This window comes from Corvus moneduloides, chromosome 16, assembly GCF_009650955.1.
Source record: "Corvus moneduloides isolate bCorMon1 chromosome 16, bCorMon1.pri, whole genome shotgun sequence".
Taxonomy (NCBI): domain Eukaryota; kingdom Metazoa; phylum Chordata; class Aves; order Passeriformes; family Corvidae; genus Corvus; species Corvus moneduloides.
In genome coordinates, this window is record NC_045491.1 from 6,566,293 (window position 1) to 6,590,491 (window position 24,199).

Genomic DNA, 24,199 nt, shown 5'->3' on the forward strand with positions numbered 1-24,199 from the left:
AAACATTTGAGTAAACATATTTTTCTGATATGAAAGATTTTTCTACCAGAAACTCCTCCTCTGTCCTGGAGTCGATGAAGTTGTAGGGTGCCATTTAAGTTCACCTCTTTCTCGGTATTTTTCAAGCGTGTTCTTCCTTGCCCAGATTTTCCTTGGTGTTGTTTGTGGTTTTGCTGCTTCAAACAGTGTGACTCGTTTCCTGACTCAGTGTTGTCTTCCACATACTCGTTAAGACTTCACGGAGTTGCCACAGACACTTGCACAATCCCAGGGAGAGTTCAGAGAGCTTTATCATTCTTTTCCTCTGGGCTCAACTCGTGCCCTCTGCTGCTGTGGCTCTCTGGACCCCACAGCGTGTCACCTGTGTCACAATGACTTTAGAGGGAGAGGAGCCTTCACAGCAGAGGCTTGAAGAGCAGTGGCCTGCTAGCTTTGAATGACAAAGGCTCAGTGGCTGCTCTCTGAGTGAATACCCGAGTCAAAAGGCTCTAATTTCACCTGAGCTGTGCCGTGTGCTCCTTTCAGATTGCACTTCCATTGTCCGCCCTCCCGAGGACAGCACAGTGATCAAAGGAACCACAGCCACCCTGCGCTGCGAGGCCACTCACGATCCCAGAATTTCAATCAGGTTGGTGGTGTCACTTCTCGTTTGTGTGGTTTATCCCAGCTTAATTTTATAAGCTGTATGAATAGCATTAGGTGAAAAGTTTCAGGACCTCAGATTTTCACACCAAACCCCTGATTACTGCATTATAAGGTTGTACACTGTATCATTAATCATATAAATCCCATCTTCCATTTCAGCCATATGTATTATTTACAATGAGCTATGTTCCACTTCATGACTTCAATATAGCCTTCCATGATTTTGCTGTCAAGGTTAATACACTATCAATAAAACCGACTTGTCAGAGGCTGATACTTAATGAGAGTAAAAGCCAAAGAGAAGGAATAGGATTTCAGAAGTGTTTACTCTGGGGTACATAAAAGCCACACAAGAGATGCCCATGTTTTTGGAAACAACTCAATAACTTGGGCTTATAGTCTGTTCTAACTGTGTAAAGGAAACCAGAATTTGTCTGGATGGTTAAAATTTGCATTAGAGCATTTGGAGGAAGCTCAAAAGTTGAAAATAAATTTGCCATTAAAATTAATGTAGTCTGAAAGCAACACAAATGAAATAAAATGCAGGGAAGAGCTTGGAGAGTGCTTGAAGGGTGAATTGCAGAAAGAACTTCAGAAAGAGAAATATGGCTGTAAAAATTTCAGTTAGAGGTGGGAAATTGTGAGTGTGGTCTCTCCACACGTCTGTGATCTGTTGGGAGGTGTGTTTTTGATACCTGAGCTCTAGAAAACCTTCAACAAGTTTCTGATTGTGGCAGTCCAATGTTACAGAGCCTTGGCAGAGCTGGGCCAGCACCCACCATTAACTGCAGAGTTAACATTCTAGTGGGGGCGAACTTAAGAACTTGGACATTTATGAGTACTTCATCTTTTCCTTGTAAAATACATAATATCTCTGATGGAATTACATTTTTCATTCTGATCACTTGATCTAAAACTTAAATTTGTAAAAGGCACTGCTCTTGAAGGTAGCTGCAGGGGCCTGTCATTTTTAACATGTGATGACAGAAGCTGATACCTTCCAGCAGAGTTAAAATAAATCGATTCTGGTGTTCTTATGGGTAATCAATAACTAAAACATTGTAATACTCAGGTACCTTTGGAAGAAGGACAGTGTTGTAATAAATCCATCCAGCAGTTCCAGGATCACGGTAGAGAAGGATGGGACCCTCCTCATCAGCCAGACGTGGTCGGGTGACATCGGGGATTACACCTGTGAGGTCATTTCTTCTGGAGGAAATGACTCCAGAACGGCTCGGCTGGAAGTGATGTGAGTACCCCAGCTCACTGCACTTGGTTTCAGACACCCTCAGGTATTTTTCTAGCATTTAATTCTAGGTGATCTGGAGAGTCAGCAACTTTGATTTTTGATGTGGGGTTTTTTAAGGGAAATTAAGCCTGGATCATTGCTAATGAAATTGCCTCAAAATACTCTGGTCTGATCTCACAGCTGAGCCTGCTTTGAGCAGGAGTTTGGACCAGAGACTTCCTAAGGTCCCTTTAAACCTGGATCCTTCCATCACCCCATGCTGTAGGGCTTCCCCAAAAAGCCCAGATGCTGTGCTGTGATGCCAAGATTTGGAAACAAGAAAATGTTTTTTTCCTTTTAGTATTTTTTTCTCCGTTAAACATGTATCAGAATAGCTGGTCCCTGGATGGGCATTGCTTACTCTTGCATTCTCTTTATACATCATTTTTCAGGGAAAAAAAAAATATTTTTATGTATGACTTTCTTTATTCCTATGAATCTTTAAAAACAAAAACAAGAAAATGCTTGAAGTGCCATTCAGTTCTGGAAAAGGATTATGAAAATGTCATTACAGGATTCCATATTTTCTATTTCTGTCATTCCACTGGGGTGAAGTGCACTTTCGTTTTATTTTTATCACTAAAAGCAACAGCTGTGGATTTGGTACAAGTGTGTAGCAGATCAAATTAAAAAAAAAAAAAAAACAAAAGAAGGTAATGTTTTATGTAGAGTTATTTATTTATTTACTCAAGTAGTGTCACGTGCTTTAATTTAACTAAAATTGCATCTGTTTCTGCTGGTCATGCCTGATGTCTCTGAGAAGATGGCAATTGTGTGGTTGGCAGTGTAATGAGTTCACCTCTGAGATTTGCTATGTAGAGGGCTGTTTGATACTGTATTATTCTGACAGTGCCAAGGCTCCATCAGATGCCCATTTTCCAAGAGCAGTCATACATTCTTTTTCTAATTAAGCACTCCTCAGCTCTCCTCCCGGAGTGCATTTTACTGCTGGTTGGAATCCAAGAGCAGAAGACAATTCAGAATATATTGCTGCTGCATAACCACGCTCACTGTTCTCTGAGGCGGTTTTTGAATGGAGGGCAGAAAATCATGGAGTAGACTGAAAAGAATGTTAAAGCTTGGACTTTGAAACAAAGCTATAAATATGTGCTAAACACTTCAGCAGCAGGATGGTTTCCTAATGCTGAACAGCAAAAGCTGCCCTGTGCAGCCCAGTACAGCACAGGGGATGGATTTACTTGCAGTTCCCCACTGACCACTGAGGAGCTTCTTCCGTGGTCCATAAAATCTGGGCTAGAAGCTGGTTGGGAGAGGCTCATCCTGCGTGCACTGCTGAGGCACCCCAGCTGTTCCAGCTGTGCTGGCTGGCTCCCCATGCGCTGGCTCTTAATCCTGCATCTCTGCTTCCTCTGATGTTCTATTGCTGATCGCCCATCACCTGTTTTTCCTGGAGGAATTAAAGAAATCTATCAGACCCACTCTTTCAGAGGAGTTGAGTAACTGATAAGTCATTCAATAATACCTTGAGTTGTGACATTTCTTTTCAAAGCAGGGCTGCAGGTAGTGCAATACTGCCAGAGAACATTGCATTTCCTTGCAACTTTCATCATTATCGTTTGGCTCAGCAGCACAGATCCATGAGGAAGAGAGATACATGATACAACAGGAGTGAAATGAAGAAGAAAATATGTGGAAAGGAAACGTCTGAAGTAAAGCTTAAATTCCAGCTTGTATAGGAATGACAGATCTGTAACATTCCCTGTTCTCCCCAATGATTCCCTTGTGCAGAGCATTAACAAACAGGGCATGCACGTTCCCATCGATGAGCACTTACACTTCAGTGCCTTGAGTAGCACTAATGTCAGACAAATGTTCAAAGGAGGCCTCTCAACCAATTACAGACTGGAGCAGTCACCAATGGATAATATTGTAGCCCAAAAAGCCTTGCCTGACAACTCCAATTGTCTCCCCACCTTTTTCCCCCCAGGAACCAGCATGCTCCTCCTCTACCTCTGTGCCCGACAAGAGGAATTTCCAAAGGCACAAATAAGTTTGTTACTGATTTCTTTTCAAACTGATTCAGTTGAAAACCGTTGACCTTCAGGGTGACCTTCAGTTATTTAATCTCTGAGTGGTCCAGTTTTCTAATCTCTGGAAAGAAAGAAAGAAAACTTTCTCTTCCTTTGCCTCCCCTTGCTGGAAGCCAGGCTTGGGGAGAAAGGTGATGCTCCTTGCTGGCAGAACCTGCACTGACAGCACAGCACAGATACATTGGTGCTGCAGGCAGGACGGATCATCTTCCTCAGCATGAAAAAAGAAATAAAATATTTGCAAAGGAAAGCCAGAAAACTAATGAAGAACTTGCTAAAGTGCAGACAAAGGTTACCTTGCTCATCAGTTTTGCACTGATGGTACTTGGGCGCAGAAAGTAATTGCTAGTCAAGATACTCCATTCATTTGTCTTCCTTCTAAATGTGTTTATTCTTCATGTACATCACTTGATTTGATTTGCACGAGGTAAAACATTTGCGAGTGATGTTTCTATTCTGCAAGAAATAGATTTTAATTTTACACTGACTTTGCTTTTCTCCTAGCAGAGTTTCTCAACTGCATATCAGAAACATTTGGTGAGGAGCCCCCCGCTTCTCTTGCATCCCTCCAAGTCTTAGGGTTTGATCCTGAAAGTAGTTGAATGTCATGAAACATCCCAGCTTCATTTAGCTTACTTTTATAGTCCTGTAAAAACCACCCTGAAATACATACAAATGGAAAAAAGCCTGTTCCTGAAGCTGCATAAGCTGAGTTATCACCATGTATCACTCACCTGATGGGAAACTGTGCTGATTCCGGCTCAAAGTATCCTGAGGATTCTCAGGATGTATAAAATATGCAGAATTACCACTGTCTGTGCCTGAGGATACCCACTGCTCAATATCAGCCCGTCTGCAGCCCGTGCTAGAGGATCTCTTTGTTGTATGAATGTGACTGGAAAGTATGGTAATGCTGCATTGTTGGAAAATCAAAGCCCTGTACAAGCCTCTGTTATGTCACAACATATAGTAAAATCTTTTAGGCTCTTTTTCTATGCAAAAATATGGGAAGGACAATGTAATACAAAAATAGGCAATTTATTCCTGGCAGCAAGTTCATCTTCTTTCTGTTCCCTTTCATCAGAGAAAGAACTATTATTGTTCTGTCTTCTTCAAAAGCAGGAGAGGGGAGCTAACCACTTATAAAAAACCCCAGTGGGTTGCCAGGAATGCACAGTATTGCCTTTGTCAGCCATCTATACATGAATTTGGATACCCTTTTTACTGGAGTATTTATAATTGCTGCTTCTTCCAATTTCTTCCCAATATATCCCATTAAAAAATTATTGCTAAAATTAAAATCAGTATGACCAATGCAGGGTAAGAGATAAAAATGACGTCCCATTACAAACACAACTTGATACAGATCCCACATCCCTTGGTTCCCATAGCCCATCTCTTCTCCTTTCTGCAGGGAGTGAAAACAGGAAGAATGTCAAACTTGAAAATAAATTATTCCTTCCTCGCTGGAAAGAAGGCTTCTATTTATTTTTCCAAGCTCTCTATTGAGATGTCATCCAAGAAGCAAGGTTCACTGCTGAGTCTGAGTGCGCTTGATACTCAAAGGAGAAATATTGCCCAGAAATGCACTCGGAAATAAATACCATTGTGTGTGTTTGTCATTGAAGGTATAGCAAGAATGTAGGTGTTTTCAGCAAAAAGAAAGCATAAAATTCAAACCCCTTTCCCAAGGCATCTCTAGATCTGAGCAAATTGAAATGGGAAATAAATCTCTGCACTCTGGAACGTGGCAACCCTTTAATTCCAAAAATTCACCTTGTTACAGGCCTGCGAGAGACAAAGAGCCTCAAAACTCAGGGCTGCCTCACACGAATTCTTCCAATGTTTATAAATTGGAGAGGATTCTTCTGCAAGAGAAACTGCAAAGTCCTGAGCAACAGTTGCCACGTTTGTTAATTTAAACCATTATAAACTTTTCCAAGCAGAGCCATCGGGGCTGAGTGCCGCGTTCCCTCCCTGCCTCAGCCCGGTGCCGTTATCGGCTGCGGCAGATGAACGACCTGCTCCCGAGCAGACCCTGCCTGCTGGACCTGACTGAGGGAATCGTTTATGAAATAGGAGCAGGGCTTTTCATAAACTGACAAGAAAACTTGTTTAATCTCCTGTGCCTTTTTAGTAATCCCCTCTTCAGTCACAGTCTCTCTAATTACCTGCTGTTGGACCATTTTTCTCAGAAGTCTCTCCAAACCATGTCTGATTTATTTTCCTCAGCAAATAGTCTGCTTTTAGCTAATTTTATAAAACACTGTGTGTTTGCTGAGTGAATTTTTCAGCTGCCCTCTGGCAGTGATGAGCTGACTCAAAACATTAGGGTTTCTGTTTTGAGCATGTATCATCTGCAACTGGCTAATATTTCTCTCCCAGATTGTCACAACGACTTCATGTTCTTTTCCTGCAAATGCACTATTTTAATTGCTTTGTCAGAGTTCCCTCAGGTCACCTTGGTGGCAATGCCATTAACCCTGAGCTTATCTATCAATTACAGATTTTAAAGTGTCCATGGACATATTTTGCTATCACACAAAATAAGTTATGGAAAACTTGCCTCCGTGCAACTCTTCAGCATTAGAAGAGTGAGGTTTTAAAACACTATATTGAAAAACTTCCATGTATTTCCTGTTGGGGCTTTAATGAACAAAAGAAAGATAATAAAGCTGGAATTGCACTTGCAGTGTCTGGTCAAGGACTGTTCAGTGCTCTGGGTATTACTGTCCTAAACCTCATCCAGCATCAGAAGCTGCCCAGTTCTACTCTGAGGTCCTCCTCACTCTGAGAAAGGGTTGAAATTAGAATTCTCTGTAATAATTTTTTGGGTGTTAGAAGCAAGGAAAAGTAATCCTCTTAAAGGAAAAATAGAAACAATGATCTCTTTGGGGAATGTGAATATTCATGATGGTGGTACAGGTCTCATTTATCATTCCTTCCACAGGGTATGTGGTAGCAAATGAGAAGGAGACAAAGCCTAAGTGCTTGCTGAAGTGGAAATTACCACTTATTAATCTCTGCTTCTGTATACTCCAACAAGAGAGGCACAATCCTGAGCTGAAATGTCTTTGTAGCTTTAAATATTTACTTCTGTCCAGGTGTGTTCCTTAGGCACCACTTCTGTCTGCCTCGAGGGGTCTAAATCTGTGAGCACCATCTGTTGCTGTTCAGCGTGGACACGTTTGGGTAAAGGCTGGGATATTTGTGGTGTCCTGGATGGAGGCAGCAGCTCACGCTGCTCAATCTCTGAGCAGAAAGTGCCCATTTCCTTTGTACTGCTGTAGATTGTCGTTGTCAATCGGAGAGAATAATCAGCTAAACCCAAATCCTAAGCAAACAAAACCCCAGGTTTTAACTCAGTTTGTCTGTTAAAAAACAGGGAGAAGGGGATGTCCCCTCTTCTTCAAAAGTCTTCTGAGTCTTGCGCACTTGGAAAAAGAGACTGAGCTTTTTAAGTCTTTCTTAGCTGTGTAGTCTCTGTCTTCAAGTGAGCTGTTAATTGAGCCCTTCTAATGTATGGGAGGTCAAGGGCAGTAAATGCACACCTTGAAAATATCTGTAATGTATACCAGGAGTGCTCCTTTGCTGCCCAGAAAAGCAGTTACATGGGGATAATCTGCTGTGAGCTCCCCCTCAGCCATTCCTCCCACATTGCTGCCTCTGGGACCATCATCCTCCAGAAGGAGCTGGAGCCACAGCCCCTCTCTGAGCTCTTCCCCACAGGGACTGGTGATAAATGAAGTGGGGACTGGGACTTCTGTGAGCCATGTAGCAACAAGACGTTTCACTCTTCCCTTCAGTAATTACCTTTGCCAGCTTAATCACAAAAACTTTTCCAACCAGCTTGCCTAGGACATAATGATAAATTGTGGTGGAGGTTTAATGTTTATTATAATTTAATGTTTCATTCAGAATTAAGCAGCACACTCCTGTAGTCCCTGGGTAAATGGCCATATCTTACATGCCCACACTTTACAATGACAGCCACACTGTGTCTCGCAGGGCAGCTGCCCTCCTGCTTTGTTTACAGGTCCCCCTCTTCCCTAAACGTGTTTGTCCAAAATTTCACAGTGCTGTGTTCAAAATCTGCTCCCTTTGGGCCCACACATGCTCCTTGCTGTGCCTGATGTTTGTTTTAGCCCAAAAGTGGCCATGTCTGAGTTGTCAGTGCATGCCCAGATAGGGGTGGGAACGGTCAACTTAAACTCCTCACCATCAAGGCATCTCAAGCAAGCGATTTAATGAAGTTGAGATCTGAATCACACCCTGAGGTGTCATTCCATGTTCACTACAGAAGGAGCCTGGGGTCACTGTGCTGCTAATTTGGTTATGCATTTAAAGTCAAATGAGACGAGACAAGGCTTTGAGTCTCAGGTTTAGCCTTAGGAAATATCAACCCCTCTTGCCTGGAGAGAGGTGGGTAGGGAAGTGCCTTCTGTTTCTGGTGCCTCATTAGCTGTGTATTTTTCTTGCCACTCTTTGGCTCTTCCAGCAATATATATTTTTTTTTGGTGCTAACTCCATTGTGTGTATCCATCAGAAACGCGTAAACAAAAGCATTCATGGCTTTAACAGAAAAATAATAAAACTATTGTCTGGCTCTCCATATGTTCCTCAATCTTCCAGTAGAAACAGAAATCCAGGACATATTTATTGTTCTGGCTTGGAGCCAGACCCTGTATTTACTTTTGTGAGTGGCTGAGGAGTTGCAGTTTTTAAATAACTCTGAGCCTTCAGTGGCAAAATACATCAGAACCAGGAATTACTGCATTTTTAATTTAAGCATGTGAGTGCCCTCATGGCTTTCTGCTCTGGCCTGAGCTGTGGAAGGGTCACCCTCAGCCTTCCTGGGGAGGAGGGCAGATTGAATGGGTAAATCTGGCCCTCCTTGCTTTTCTTTCACTCCAAAATTCTCATCTTCCTTAGGAACCAGGATGACAAGTAGCAGAAATCATGCTCAAGTATAATGTTGAAGGGCTTTTATCTCTTAAAACACATCAGCATTTAACGGTTGCAGCAGAATTTAGTGTTCTCACTTCACCATGCAGCTCCCACTTTCAGCCAATGGGTACAAATGAAATGTTTTTCCACAAATTTCCTTTATGTGGAGAAATTACACATTTTAATTGAGCTGCTGTTTTATTTTTGTATTTGAAATGTTTCATTTTGTATTTCCATGGGGTTTCTGCAGGCATTTTTACTACATTTTCTGGTTGGGTGCTTCTAAAAAAATCCTTATTATAGGGAGGAAGGATTCTACCCATGACAGGATAAGCCTGAATCTGTGAGTAAATCAAGCTGTTCTTTTAGTCTAAGAATACATATGGTAATTTTGATTAGTAGCTCTGTGTGGATAGTGTCAATGTCTTCTGCTTCCTTGAGTATGAAAAATTCCACGTTAAATCATATCTCCCATGTGTTTTACTGCTTGTACGTATCACTGCTGTCACATTGTAGGGCATCGTTGTAAGAAGGGAGAAAAAGTAAGAGAGGAAATTTATTGACCAACTCAGTCAAAAACAGGATGAAAATTGGCTTTTTTCCACATTTAGCAACATGTCCATTAGCTATTCTAAGCATCAGCCTTGGGACTTTCAGCATAATTTTTATATTCCCCCCGATAAGATAAAATTGTGAAGAATTCCGAGATGTCTTTCATTTATTTAATTGTACAATCGCTGCCGGTGGTTTTATATCCATCATCACACGGGGCTGATGTCATCTGCCTTTAACTGCCTGTAAGACTCTGTAGCTGAATGAAATGTGGATTAATATTTCTGTGCTGTTTTTTTCTTTTCTCCCTTTCCCTTTTCCTCCACAGTGAGCTGCCTCACTCCCCTCAGAACCTCGTGGCCACCCTAAATTCCTCCTACAGCCGCAGCGTGATGCTCTCCTGGGTGCGCCCCTTCGATGGCAACAGCCCTGTGCTCTACTATGTGGTGGAGCTCTCTGAGAACAGTAAGTCAAATACATCTTAGCTTCATGTTGTTCTTAATTACTCCTTCAGACTCACCTCTCACCAGAGCTGCTACAACATGCTGCTGCAGTTTTCTAAATGTGAGCCAGCCTGCACAAAGGGGTTTTACACACAGCTGTTTGCACACTAAAAGAGTGAAAAGACAAAGAAGACTGAGATGGAGGGATTATTTTACAGGAAAGACTTAGTTTCACCTCTAGTGTTGCCAGCCAGACTTGAGGTGCAACAGGTCATTCCTCAGTGAAACAGCAGTAGTCAGTTTGTTCCTTCCCATGGTTGCCTTTTTCTCCAGTTTCATGGATTTCTCAGTGCATTCAGAGCCCCAGTTTCACCTAAAAGATGCAGGCAGGGTGATAATTCAAGGAACTGAGGGTCTGACAAAGGAACAAACTTGGATGTCAAGAGGACCTGCTGTCTTACCTCGCTGTGGGCTCATATATTTTCTTTGCTTTCTGTAGATTATCATTTTACATCTTTCCTCTAGGTAGGTGGTTGAGGATGCTTGAGTGAAATCCAAATGTCTGACTTCATGGGTTACAAACCTGGGCATTGGGGATTGCCACTTCCCACCATTTTGTCATGCTGTGCACAGGCTCCTCCATGGCTCTCAGTCTGCAAGGTTATTCGGGGACATTACTAATGCTTCTTTAGGAGTTGATGGAAAGATGAGGTTATATGGAAATCGGTCACCTTGGCAATACTTTCTAATCTCTATCACCCTAGGAGCTGGAAATCCAAGCTGAACAATTGATTCTTGATGAAAAAATTAAGAGCATCACTTTTTGTGACATGTGGAAATTAGTCACTGCATAACTGAATGTGAAACAGTTCTGATTTCTGATTATCTGGAGAGCAGCAGTTTGTTTTGTCGCACAAAGAGCTTGGGAGGAAACTTGGGCTTCAGATCACATACAAGGCTTTTGCTTTGCAGGCTGGAGTGTATAACTTCTCTGATGTGGGGGTCCCAGAACCAATGATCTTAAAAACTGTTAAGCAAAGTGCAAGTTTCTAATCCTAGCAGAAATCTAAAGTCATGCACAGGACTGCTGTCCTTGAAATAGTTCTTTTCAAGTAAAGACTCCTGATATTTTTGTAACAAATGAATAAGAAAATCCATGATCCTGCACTCGTACTCCTCCCCCACCTTCCTTTTGATTTTTCCTCTTCTCTCCTTCCCTCCCATAACTACGGGCTGGTAACTGCCTTTACACTTATCCTTCCCTGTTCTCTTGCCCAAGGATGTTACCCTTCTGCTCCTTGTCTCCCAGTGGCTTTGCTGATGACAGTGAATTCCCAGCCTGGGAACATGATGCAAAAGTCCTAGAGCTGTATTTGCACAGAGGTAGCAGAATATGTGCACTTGTGTCCTGCAGTGGGCTGCATCGATTGGGACGAATCCCTAAAAGAAGGGGCAGTTTATTCAGTGCCAGGAGAATCATGGAATTGTTTCAGTTGGAAGGGACCTTAGAGATCATCTCATTCCATCATCTTTCTTGTGTCATGGAGAAGTTTGGAAGTCCTTCAAGTCCTTTCTACCAAGGATGCTTTGCAGTTGTATAGGAATGGGGTAGATGTGCCATCATTTTAGAATTAATTCACTGAAATTTGATGAAGGCTCAGCCAAAATCAACAATAGTTCTTTGGAAAGCATGCAAACAGTGCCTGAAACACCACAGGATCCTGTGAAGCACTGCTCACTGTGTGATAGATCAAATAATTTTGGCTGATGTCATTGCAACCTGCCACTGAGAGGGTCTCATTGTCCCAAAGCACAGGTCTGTGTTCTGAAGCAGCTCAAAGCTGCAGAAGCCAAACACAGACTAGGTTTGCTGTGAATTGAGCATCTCAACTCCCAGATATATTCCAGGTCTTGCTGTCCTTGAAATTTTTGTCTTTATTTACTTTGCTTTTATGTGCAATGTCTCACGGTTGCCCACAGAAGTAGGACAGAGAGGAATCTGAGCCCTTGGATATTCCACTGTTGCTGTGCTCTCTTATTCCATATATACAGAAGAGTATGGCAGTGTCAACAGTGACTTTGGTTTGGAACACTGACTGTAACACCTGCACACTGTCACTGGCTTGGTTTGGTTTTTATTTTCCTGAACTGTTTGTTTTGCAGAGTCATTTTGATCTCAGTGGTGTGTGGTTAATATTTAGCTTCTCCAGACCTCCCACTCCTCTGGAAACCTTCCCTTTGTTCCCGAGCATCGCAAGAACTGCTTGTGAACAAAGCTGATGTTTGACGTTGTGTAGTTGAAGCTTGGTCTCATATGACTGTGCAGAAACTCTTTGCTTTTCAAAGACAATTTCTGTTTGGGTTGTGTGCTGCAGAAGGAGCGACTGTCAGGGAGACAGGGAACACCCTCCACGAGCTCTGTCACTGTCACAGCAGAGCAATGTGCCTCCCATCCCAATCCCCCTTTGCTTTCACACATGTGAAGGTGGAGGAAGGACATCAGAATTATGATTTGTTTTCCAGTTAGCAAAGCTGCACGGAAGATTTTGTTCTTAGTTCTGTGGAGTTTGAGTGTTTGGAGTTTGAGTGTTTCAGGTGCTGAAACGTAGCCTTGTTTTATTGCTTTTTTAGGTGTTTTGTTTGGGATAACTCTGACAGCTTTAGCATCCATGGTAGGTTTTGAAGCACGTACCATAAATGAATACACAACAGCATCTGTTGCAGAGAAATAACTGAAGAGGGTTCAAAAGAACCAGTATAAATTTCAGGGGTTTAATTACCAGCTGCATTAGAGGTAGGCGTGTCACTCCACCTGGCATGGATTAGAACTCCTTTTCATTAATATCAATTCAGAAAAGAGATACAAACCCCTTATTTTAATTAGAGGGGAAAAAAAGAGTGGCAGATCATGCACATAAATTGCTGAGAATATGAACGACTCTAGCTACCTAATTTTTAATATTAATGTATTTGGCACAATGCAATAATTCTCAAATTACAAGTATTCGCAGTAGACTGTGTCTGTGGGTGACTTGAAACATATGGCCTTAAACATTTGGGGGCAAATTTATAATCTAATTTGAAAAACACAGTTCCAAGGAAACACAGTCATTAAGTATTCCTGCCCACACAGAGCCAAGAATTTGAACCTTGATTTGAAATAGGATTTTCAAATAAGTAGCACCATGCATTGCTGTCATTTGTACTAATATAATTTTGGATGTTTCATGACCTGTTTAGCCCCATTGCAATTTACCTCGGAATTCCAATGAAGTGTCTTCATGGAGTTAGGAGGGGATATGCTTATTTTATTCCAAAGAGGTTTAGACTGAAGGAATTAATCAAAAAATATTCTGAATAGTCTTTTAACTGAAGAAATGAATTAAGACTTATAGAATTCTGCTGAGGACAATTAAGATAAAAGCCCATTTTTGTTTTATTGTATTCTGGGATATCTGTGCTGTGTAAGGTAATGATATAACTCAAATTCATTACATTGTGCCAATGAGGAGATAATAAAAGCTCCTGTGGAAAGCATCTCTACATGCTTAACTAAAACCTATGAATTGTCATCCTGAATTTGGTAGGGATGTTTAAATGGCAAATATTGAACTCATTGATAAATCTTTGCAAAAATCAAAGTAGAACTGCATTTCTCATTATGATTGTGACTCAGATCTAGATACGATAATGTTAAAAGATACTTTTTCTCCGGCCACTGGTAGACCTTGTTTAAGTCCTACCAAACAAAGGATGAACCATTTAGCTTTCATTTGGACCTTTTGCAGTATCATATTGCTACAAAGGTTTGGGAGATGAATTCAGTGAATTCCAACACTACAGCAAATTCCTATGCTGCCATCTATGCAAAACCCCCTGGAGAAGGACCGAGATGGAAATGTGCTCCAAACTTGCAAAAATCAGCTTTCTGAAGTAGATCTAATCAGTAATATCAAATTAGAAATGATTTTTGGGGAATTTGCAATTAATGCATGAACTGTAGGGTAGACAGGGAAATAGAGAAGAAATGCCTCTTGGCACATAACCAGAGTTATTGAACGCATCACAAGCGCATCCAAAAATTCATGACAGAAAAGAAAAGTAATTTCTAAAACCCCAAAATGACATTGTAAACCAGAGAACAGCCTGTGAGATTCTTCATTTCCGATAAATTAACTTGGAGAGGCAATCAGAGTTAATTCAGAATGCCCAATATTTGTAAGACGACAGACAGCTCAACATGGAAGTTGTTCAGACAGTGGCAATTACGGGGGAAGAGCAGCGGAGCCCAGAGTATGTTCTGGGCAGCTTAAGTTACATGAAGGATTAGCAGAGTCTGTTCAGTCTAACAGGGGCTTATTTAATAGTTTGACCTGGCAAGTCTTTTGTCACCATGGAGATTCTCCAGGCTTCCTGGGACAGGTGAATGACAGCCATCCCTGGAGGAGAGGAGAGGAGAGTCAGTGTTGAAAATTTTATGGCATGTTTCCCTTGTCAGAATCACTCTTCTCCACAGTGAAACGAGCTGCTGCACAATCCTGGGGTTGGTTGTGTGTATCTAAAGAGGGAGATCTGGTTTTTGAAGTGTTTTGTTTATTGATTATGAGAAAAAAAGACTTGACATTTAAATTTTAAAGATACTCTGCACACTTGGTGTATCCAGTGCTCCAGGAGTGAGCAAATGCTCCCCAAACCGCCCTCCTCTCTGAATCAGAGTGCCCAGGAGATGAATAGGCTTCGTTTATATTAGTTTCCAGTTTAATCTCTCTTCCTGCCAGATCTTTTATCTTCCACCAGGAGAGGAAAAAGAATTAATAAAGTATTCTACAGATGCAGCATATAAACAGAGCAAAGCCCCAAGGTGCTGAGGAGATTAATAGGGCCTGTTGTTGAATCAAACTGCTCACTACATTGAGCTGCTTGGGTTAAGCACTCTCGGGTGGTGTTTACACTGGCAGTAAACAAACGAAATGCTCTAGGAAACGGACCACTGCCCAAGTAGCTCATACAAGGGTATTTCACTCCCCTCTTGGTGTCTGCTCTTCCATTTTCCCCAGGAAGTTCCTTCAGGCAGTGCATGAGGTCAGCCACACCTTAACTTCAGCTTTCCTTGATTTGTTTCTGTGCACTCTGGCCATAACAAGGCTGTTGGGGAAGTCTCGAGGGAAGCCTGTGAAAATTCAGAAGGAACTAGGGTGCAAAAAACTCCTAAGCAACGCTTTTCTAGATGGCACAGGTGTGCTTCCTCTAAAGGCTCTCTAAAAGAAATTCAGTGTTCAGCTAAGATAAATTGGCATCAAGATCTTGCAGCCAGAGTGGCTGTTGGTAAATCAACAATTGGCAAGGACAGACCTTGCCTGCTGTGCAAATGTCCCTCTCCAGCATTCCTAGTATTCTGCTGTGTCAGTTTTCCTGTTAAAAAAGACTTTATTCTGGCAAGGCCCTTACTGGAATAAATACGTTTGGAGTAATTTGAAGATGCAGTGTTTATAGCCCAACTGGCATCACACCCTTGAGGACTTAAACTTGCTAAGGAATCTGCCAGAAAAGCACAAAATGAGTGCTTTTGTCTTGGTGTGAAGTTTAGCAGCCTTCCACATTTGGGACATCTCATCTTCATTTTCAGGCAGACGTTGAGGTGACCTGCCAGGAGCCACGATGCACTTCTGATGAGCAACATGCACAGATAACATTGCCAAAATCTACAGTGAGCTCCTCGGCAATTTCCAGAAGTGTTAGTAATTTTGAGCAGGGAGCATGAAAACAGCTGGTATTATTTAAAAACTGAGCAAATCTTCAAATTGGCTGATTCCACTGCTGTAGTGTTGCAACACAGACCAAATGTCACCTCTCCCTGACTATTTCAGTCATGACTTCAGGGAGAAAGTGTGACACCAGGCTATGCAGAGAAGAAGTCAGAATATTTAATTTTCAACATGTTTCATTTCTGACCTCTTTGAAAACTTGTAAATGTAATTTGGCCATCAGAGGAGCTCGGTATGGCAAGAATGTGAACTGACGGCGAGGGGTTTAGAGTGCTGCCAGGGCTCTTTCTACCAGGGAATCTTCCTAGGGCAATTAGATTCCATGCTGAATACTATCACAAGGAAAAAAAAAAAGCTGCAGACATGTAGAATCAGCAGCAGAAGCTTTCTCAGGTCTTGCAGCAAAGGGCTGATTTGGCAGAGACAGTCACGCTTCTACACCTGCTTACAAGCTGGCTAGGAAGATATTCCAAACTGACTGTGAATTTCATTAGAATCCTTCCACCAGAGCCACTCATGGGTGTGGTGGTGTGATGGCCTGCCAAACAGATGGGTTGTGAAATACATAGCCCATCTGTCTTTATCATGCTTGTTTCCTCTTTTATTAAAATGTTAATGAATATAGTTTTTATTTATTATGCCATGACATGTGCAGCATCACTTTCCAGTAGACAAACGTGCAATCTGCATAGCCGTGTGGGCTGACAGGAAGGTTTCTTCTGCTGAAAAGAAACTTCTTCCCAAAGTTCCTCTGAGGGAAGCAAGCACAAAGAGCTCTGAGCAGTCAGAGGCGTTTTCTCACTTCTGCAGGGCTTTTGACAAGCACTTTCATCTTTTTTCCTTTTTCCCATGCAAATTTTTCCACCAGATTCTCCCTGGAAGGTTCACCTCTCCAACCTTGACCCGAAGATGACTGGTGTCACTGTGAGTGGCCTCACTCCAGCCAGGACCTACCAGTTCAGGGTGTGTGCTGTGAACCAGGTGGGAAAGGGCCGGTACAGCACTGAGACCAGCAGGTAATGACAGTATCTGTGTGCTAAAGGGACAGCACCCTCGGGAGGGAAAAAATGCTGTTTGTGAATGAAGGAATCAAATAATCATTTGCACAGTTTTTGGGAGATGGAGAAGTTACCATTTCCCAGGCCTCTGGAGAGTGGGGATGATGGCATTTGGGGGATGCAGGAGATCAGCACTTCATGGGAGAGGTGTCCTCATACTTCCAGAGTATCAGTTGAGCAGAATCTTGGAAATGATATTTTGCTCTTGTGCTAAGCCCCAGTAGTTAGCCCAGGCAGGAGTACAGCCCTTACCCTGTCATGGCAATGCCACTTCTGGAATTCACCCAGATGTGACAGAGAAGGATGGCTTCATCATATTTAGTTTCAAATGCATCCCCCTTCTTCTGTGAACCAAAGCTTGCTGCGAGCTTGAATTGCAGAACAGCTGAACTCTAAATGGCTTTTTCAAAATGTGTGAGTTTGATATGAAAAATATTGAAAGAGCTGAAAGAAACAATTTGGAAGGAGTCACAGACACTGGACCTGAGCTCTTACTCATTCAGGCTTGTAATCTTTTTAAAGAGTTGTAGCAGCCTGGGTGATTCTGAGAGAATAGGGTTACCTCAGCTGTCTGTCTTGTTGCTTGCTTAACTGATTTCCTATTATGTTGATTTGTTGTAACTATTTCATGCATGTCTTCAGCAGTTTGATCAGCATTATATTTCTTTCTAGTCATCAGACTGTGATAAAAGAAAGTGGTTCACTTGGAGTGGATACAGGAAATAGACTGTTATTTATGATTTCTTTCAACACCCATGTCCATCACATTCTTTTGTACTTAGGTTGATGCTACCTGAGGAGCCCCCCAGTGCTCCCCCTAAAAATATCGTGGCCAGTGGGAGAACCAATCAGTCCATCATGGTCCAGTGGCAGCCTCCTCCTGAGAGTGAGCACAATGGAGTTCTTCATGGCTACATCCTAAGGTAAGTCCTTTCCTAACCTGGAAAGCCCAGAGGTAGGTCCAGATGTGCCCAAGGGAGTTCAAATGGTGTCAGAGTGTAATAAAAGCTATCTCTAATTGAATTGAAGATATTAGTTATTGTTTGCAAACGCTGAGGCTGCCCTGATTTGTTACATATGAGAACATGACGACTCTTCAAGGGGTCACAAGGGTGCAGCCACTTAAATTCTGGCCTAGAGAGTGTGGGGGCTGCATCAGCAGCTCCAAAGGACCAGCTCCCTGTGGAGACTCACAACATCCTTTTATTCCATTTCCAAGGGGAAGTGAAGCACTGAGTAATGCAAGTCTTCATGTGGGAAGCCGGCACAGTGCAGACTATGCAGATGTATATTTGCTTATTACAAGCTCAGCTCCCTGCTTGAAAGGTTAATTAAATTTATCAAAGACACAACAGGGCTCCTGCCTATAGAGGAGCAACAAAAGAATCAATAAACTTCAGTTTTGTGCCAGACAAAATGGAGAGAGGGAATGACAGGTCGGATGTGTCATGGCAGACCTTGGTTTGGTTTTGAAAATCAGTCAGTTGAGAAAGAGCCTTTCAGCCCTGTCTGTATTTATTAATGAGAAGCACATTCAGGCAGGTAACTGGGAATCCTGCATACACCCAGTTTGGCTGCTCACACAGGATTCGTTGTGTTGGAAAGGGTGTTACCACACTTGAGAGACTTTGCAGAGCATTTCCCTTAGGTAATTTTTTGGGACTCAGTATTCACTCCTACCCAATTCCACTACAGCTTACTGCTCATCTGGCATCCTCCATACCCTGCAGTGCTAGCAGCCAGCTAGGGCCACACCTCTAGTGAAGGAGACATTACCTAAATTAGAGTTTTTGTGGGAAACTCCCAGCCACTGCCATATTTCCAAGTGATGGTTACAGCCTCCTGTGGGCAGGCTGCTGGCATTTTTAATGCAGTGTCCTCCAGATCTGTGAAAGAGAACTAAATGCTGCAGTTTAAATGCCAACATCCTGTTCATGCTGTGCTCCTACTTTTGCTGGCATGGATGGAAAGGCTTTTGTCATGTTAACAGTGTTGGTGAGCTCCCAAAATAGCCCTGGAAAGTTCCCTCTGTCTGCAGGCAGAGTTGAGTCTGTTCATGTCCCTGTCCCCTGCGCAGAGCCTGTTAGCAGAGGTGAGCCCCTCGTGCAAGGGCTGTTGGTGCAAGGTTTGAGGGCTGGGCTCCATTTGAGAGCTGTGCCAGCCATCAGTGAGGAAAGGTGTTTTAACTTCTGCCTGTAGAGAGAACCTTGTAGTGTGCCTTGGGTACCCATCTGCACAGGGTTTATACACTTCTTCCTTTCAAGCTGGTCTCCCCAGTGGTAGGATTAGTCCCTTAGGTATTCCCAGTGAGTCTTTCCCAGTCTCAGCATCAAGTCCTTTAAAAAGCAGCCCCATAGCCTCCTACTTCTGGCAGTTTGTGCTGTGTTCTCCATACAGCATTTCCAATAACGTGTAACTTTGGTACTTTTACAGTATTTATCTGCATAATTGACCTTGATGTAACGTCTCTTTCCACTTTAATGCTGATCATATTCATTATGTTCAATCTGTGAATATTTTTGGTGCCTACCTGCTTTTTCTTGACAAAAGAGCAGAGAAACCATTTATTCAAGAGGAATTTAAGATTATCACATAAAAGCACAACTGTCCCAGGTAATAAACCAGGCTGTTCTTCCAAGTTGAATTGTGTGGTCACAGCAATATGCACTGAAGAACAGTGTCCCTGCACTGACTTCTGCAGAATCAGGCTGTAGCAGAGTGAAAAGCACCAGGCATCCCAGAGACCCACAGCTCAAGACATGCAAGATGCTAAATTGATGGAACACCTGATCTTTAAAAGTGAAGGTGCACTGCACAAGTCGTGTGGAGTATACATCAAAGTCCATGGTGAGAAAAATCATGAAGACATGACATTTCTGAACCGGCCTCCTTCCTCTGCCCTTTTTCTCACTGCCAGTATTGCATTTAGGGGTCTGCCATGCTAACAGCATAACAGATTAAATCACAGGAGCACAGACACCTTGTCTGCTGGGCAGGAGGCAAAACATTGCTGCAATAAGAACTGACTTGCTGGGGAGCACACACCCTGCCCAGGAGGTGAGAGAGAGAACGGGAGAGCAAGAAATTCAATAAACTCAGCTGAGGGCTGGTATTTCTTTATTTCCATTTATATTTCATAAATGGAATCACACCAGTGTAGCATTACAGATATTAAGTGAGCTAAAGGATGGTCAGGCGAGCAGCAGAAAATAGAGGCGTTGTCAGTGATTAAGAACTGATCTCATTATAGGAAGACTTTAGAACAAAAATCTCTAGCTGAAACACATGAAGTTGTCTAGTCATAAACCTTGCACCAATTTAACTTTGATGAATTTAAAAATGTCTCTGTAAGATGTCAATGAAATTGTTCTGTGTCAATAAACTTTTGGTGATTTCAGTGAAGCAAAGGATGGCTAAGAGTGTATAAAAGTGGTGTGGTGAATAAAAATACAAATGTTTCCATATTTGTCTTTTCCATGGAATAGTAATGCCTTGTGTCCCCTATTTGGCCTCTGTGTTTCTGATTTTTTGTGCATTAGCATATTGTGAGCATCCACTGTACCACTTTGCTAAAGGAAGGAAAGCAAACACTATTATTCACATTCACAGATTTGCAAGGTTTGTTTGTTTTCTATAATTTAGTTCTTCTCTGTAGTTTGTTGGCCTGAAGAGACACATCAAAGGGGCTCTGTTTTCTGGAATACAGTTTTTACATGGGAAAACACGTTCGGTGTTTCAACTTCTCATGTCTCAGCAGAAAGAGTTTCAGGATGTTTACCACCCATCTGTATTTGACACAGCCCTTCTCCTGAAATTCCAGTGCTTACCCAACCCTTCAGTCTCATCTAAGTATTCTATCCTTATTTTAATTATTCTGGTGGAAGCCAGGGGTGCCAATGGCTGAGATTCCAGGAGGCCAGAGCCCTCTGAGCTCTTCCTTTTCAGATTTCAGAAGTGAAGGAAAAAAACCATTTCTCAGGCTGATTTACAGCAGCACTCTGATAAAAATCACATCTGGGCTTTTTTTTTTGTACTAAATCACAGCTTTTACTAGACAAGCCACATTTAAAAAGCTGTAATTTTTCTGCAACCATAAGACGGGATAAAATACCCGTTTTGTTTAGCCCTGAGCCTGTAATCTCAGTGAGATCAGATTATAAATACTATAGCAGTCAAACATGATATGGTCTTATCAGGAGTTGCTATGTTCCTCCTGATTATATTCCATTATTCTTGGTAAAATTCTGCTGTTAAACTTTGCATATTGCCTTTCCACAAAGGAAGCTATTTTGCCAGTCAGGATATTTTCTCTAATTGATACCATCTAATTAACCAGCTAATTTTTCTCCCCATATGGTAGGTATCGCCTGGCTGGCCTCCCAGGAGAGTACCAGTACAAGAACATCACCAGTGCAGAAATCAACTACTGCTTAGTGAAAGACCTGATCATTTGGACCCAGTATGAAATCCAGGTGGCATCTTACAACGGAGCTGGGCTGGGAGCCTTCAGCAGGCCCGTGACAGAGTACACACTGCAGGGAGGTGAGCAAATCTGACCAGGATCTCCTCTATCATCCCACAGTTTCCTTAGGGGGTGTGCTGCCTGGCAGCCCCCCCTTAGAACTTGGGAAATGAATGGTCACTTCAGTCAAATTTGATAGACAGCTTGGAGCAGGAAGCACCTGCAAATTTCAAATGCCTGAGCAGAGCTGAGTCTCTGCTCTATCTCTGCTGTAGAAAAAGCTGGGAGTGAAGTCAAAAATTATCTGTTTTTGTTGACCCTCGTGATGATGTGTTGCCACACTTGCAGGTCAGAGTCAGCTGCAGCAGAGGGAATAAATGGAAATGCTGGTGAGAGCTGGGGTCCTGAAGAATGGATTTATGGGACCTGTGACAGCCGAGGGCTGAGGTTACTCTGCCAGGAGAGTTAGAGAAAATATGGCAGAGAATTGGTTTTATCGTGGCCAAGGCATGCAAGATGCTGCATATGCAATATAGGAGACAGAGTGAACCAGCTGCATTAGCTCTGATAATCACAGATACCTTGTTTTAGAAATACGGAATAAATTGTAAGGAGAGCGTAGGGAGAGAAATACAACCTGTGCAGAAAGTGTTCTGAGGCGTTTCAGGAAGGGTGCAGATACTTGCAAAGGGGAAGATAAAATGATCTTTAAAGCCCAGATTTTTATGCTACAGCTCCTCCACACTTTTCTAAGTGCTTTAAGAAGAGTGTAAATTACACCAACAAAAGGATATGTAATTACTTTTTACAACCGGTGTAAGGCATGTTTACACCTCTAGATTGGTATAAAAATCTGCAGGATAATTAAGTGCCAGGTCCTTCAGGCTTCCATATATTCCCATAATTGCAGGGTTGTGCTGGATGCTGAGCGCTGGACAGTGCATGGACTCTATTTCATTGGTCATGAAACAATTACACTGTTTTAAAAACTTGTTGATTTACAGTGCATCAGTTAATTTTCAATCAGTGAAGAAGATGTAGTTGTTTGTTAATTGCTACTAGGAGTATGTTATAACATGATTAGATACAGTTTGAGGTGTAGGGAGATCTTTAAGAAAAGATTGTTCATATGCAACACTAATTAACCACAACAGCTAGAGAAAGAACTATCTATATTTTGTCTTAGGGCATGTAAAGTCTCATAGTTTAGAGGAGTCTAGGCACACTCAAGCTCATTCTAGAAGTATTTATAGCAGACCTTGAAATGTTTTTCTTGAAGTCTTCTCCTTGCAGCCAGGATTAATGCTTTCTATCCCACTAAAGACCCAAGCTCTGCAGAGAATTGGTTTGCACACAGAATTTGAATCCCTTTTGTGATTATGCTTGTAATTCATTACCTTGTTTATTTGCACATTTTAAGCTATCATAGCACCTTAACCTTCCATCTATTAAGGCCCAGGTTTGGAGTTCACACTCTTTTTTCTTAAACCCTATAATTGACTATAATTTCCCTTGATATTATGTGCAGTTATTATCATCCTTTATTGATTGGCTGTCTGTTGTCATTTATAAGGGTATAAATCCTCTGTTATAAATTAGGTGTAGTCAGTCCTGCATTCATGTTAATCAGCAGGAGTGTTTAGACTGCAGGCCAACCTGCAATGGCCTCTTTGGCTTCATGTAATTCCTCAATGCTGGGTAGACGTGGAAGAAAAACTGGATATTTCTGATTTATTTCATATTGGTATTTGCTAATAGCTGTTAATAACTACTTCGTGGATGCTGCCACCTCCTAATGAACCTTGCTGGGTTCACCAAAGGCATATGTCCTGTTTTAAAAAGAGTTTGAAGCCTTTTTACATTTAGAAATGAACAGGGAGACTGGTATAAATAAAATTTTGAAACTGGTTTAATATTCAGTCTCCATATGTAATGTGCTACTGTCCAAATCCCTGCTCCTTTATGTTTATTGTAGTTGGGAAAAGACAGGAAAATCCAGTGATTGGTTCTTGCTCCAGAATGTTCTTCCTAAACCAAACCAGCAGGAGTAAGAAAAAGCCATGTGTAAAACTGCCTTGTAAATCATATTCTGATTTTAATATGAGCAGAGATAAATGTCAAAGACACACTCCCATCCATCCCCTTCTCCTACTACCACACCACCACTGCCTCTGCTCTGACATGCATTAAATGATGTGAGCTGGGCTGGCAAGAACCTGTCTGTCTGCAGATGAAAAATACCTGCAACACCTCATACTAATCAAGTGTGCTGTGCAGCCAGACCCTGGGAGGAAATGAACCTGGGGAGCAGATCAACCCATTGGCAGGAGCACATCAGCATATTGGCACCTTTGTCATAGGGAATATTGACTGGCCATATAAGCTGTGGATTTATACCAGGAGCTAGTCTATTAATCCCTTATTAGTCCTCTGGCATTGCTTTAGCCACTGAAAACTAATCAGCGGCTCCAAGCTCCTCAAAAATCACCAACTTCCAGAATGCAGCCAAGCTCACAAGGTGCTGAGGGATCTGAACTTGGAGGAAACTGGTGCATAATGTCAGTGAGATAAAATGTCAGAAAGACTTACTGGCAGAGCACTGAACATCCCAGCACAGGGGTCAGACAGGTTGACTGTCTCTAAAATCTTGAAAGTCTTTTCAGAGGGATATTCAGCCTGATCCTTTGATGCTCTGTATACATAGGTCTTTCTTCATCAGAGTTCCTCCAGCTGTTCCTTGCTTTGATGTTACTTTTCACAGGGATTTGTGCCAGCCTTCTGCATAGGGCAATTTTACTTATTTAAACAGTGTCCTGCAGGACTTCTCATTGCCATATGAAAACCTGAAGTTTCCCATTACCTTTTCGTGTAAGAATAGCTTTGTGAAGCTATAAACATCTTTATGTGGTGAAAATATTGTCTCTCCTCTCTACTGTTGGGTATGTTTACCTTTTTCTGCAGGTTGATTTGATAAAGCAGCAGCTTCCA

At 42.1% G+C, this 24,199-nt stretch overlaps 1 protein-coding gene across 7 annotated transcripts in view; it reads left to right on the forward strand.

The window, feature by feature from the left end:
* SDK1 (sidekick cell adhesion molecule 1) overlaps positions 1 to 24,199 on the forward strand; it is a 388,222-nt gene that overhangs the window by 251,985 nt on the left and 112,038 nt on the right. For all 7 annotated transcript variants that reach the window (XM_032125651.1, XM_032125653.1, XM_032125655.1 and 4 more), the window contains 6 exons: positions 526 to 628; positions 1,718 to 1,894; positions 9,812 to 9,948; positions 16,560 to 16,707; positions 17,532 to 17,672; positions 21,110 to 21,291. In XM_032125651.1, the coding sequence (XP_031981542.1) occupies positions 526 to 628; positions 1,718 to 1,894; positions 9,812 to 9,948; positions 16,560 to 16,707; positions 17,532 to 17,672; positions 21,110 to 21,291 (888 nt within the window). The remainder of the gene's footprint in view (positions 1 to 525; positions 629 to 1,717; positions 1,895 to 9,811; positions 9,949 to 16,559; positions 16,708 to 17,531; positions 17,673 to 21,109; positions 21,292 to 24,199) is intronic.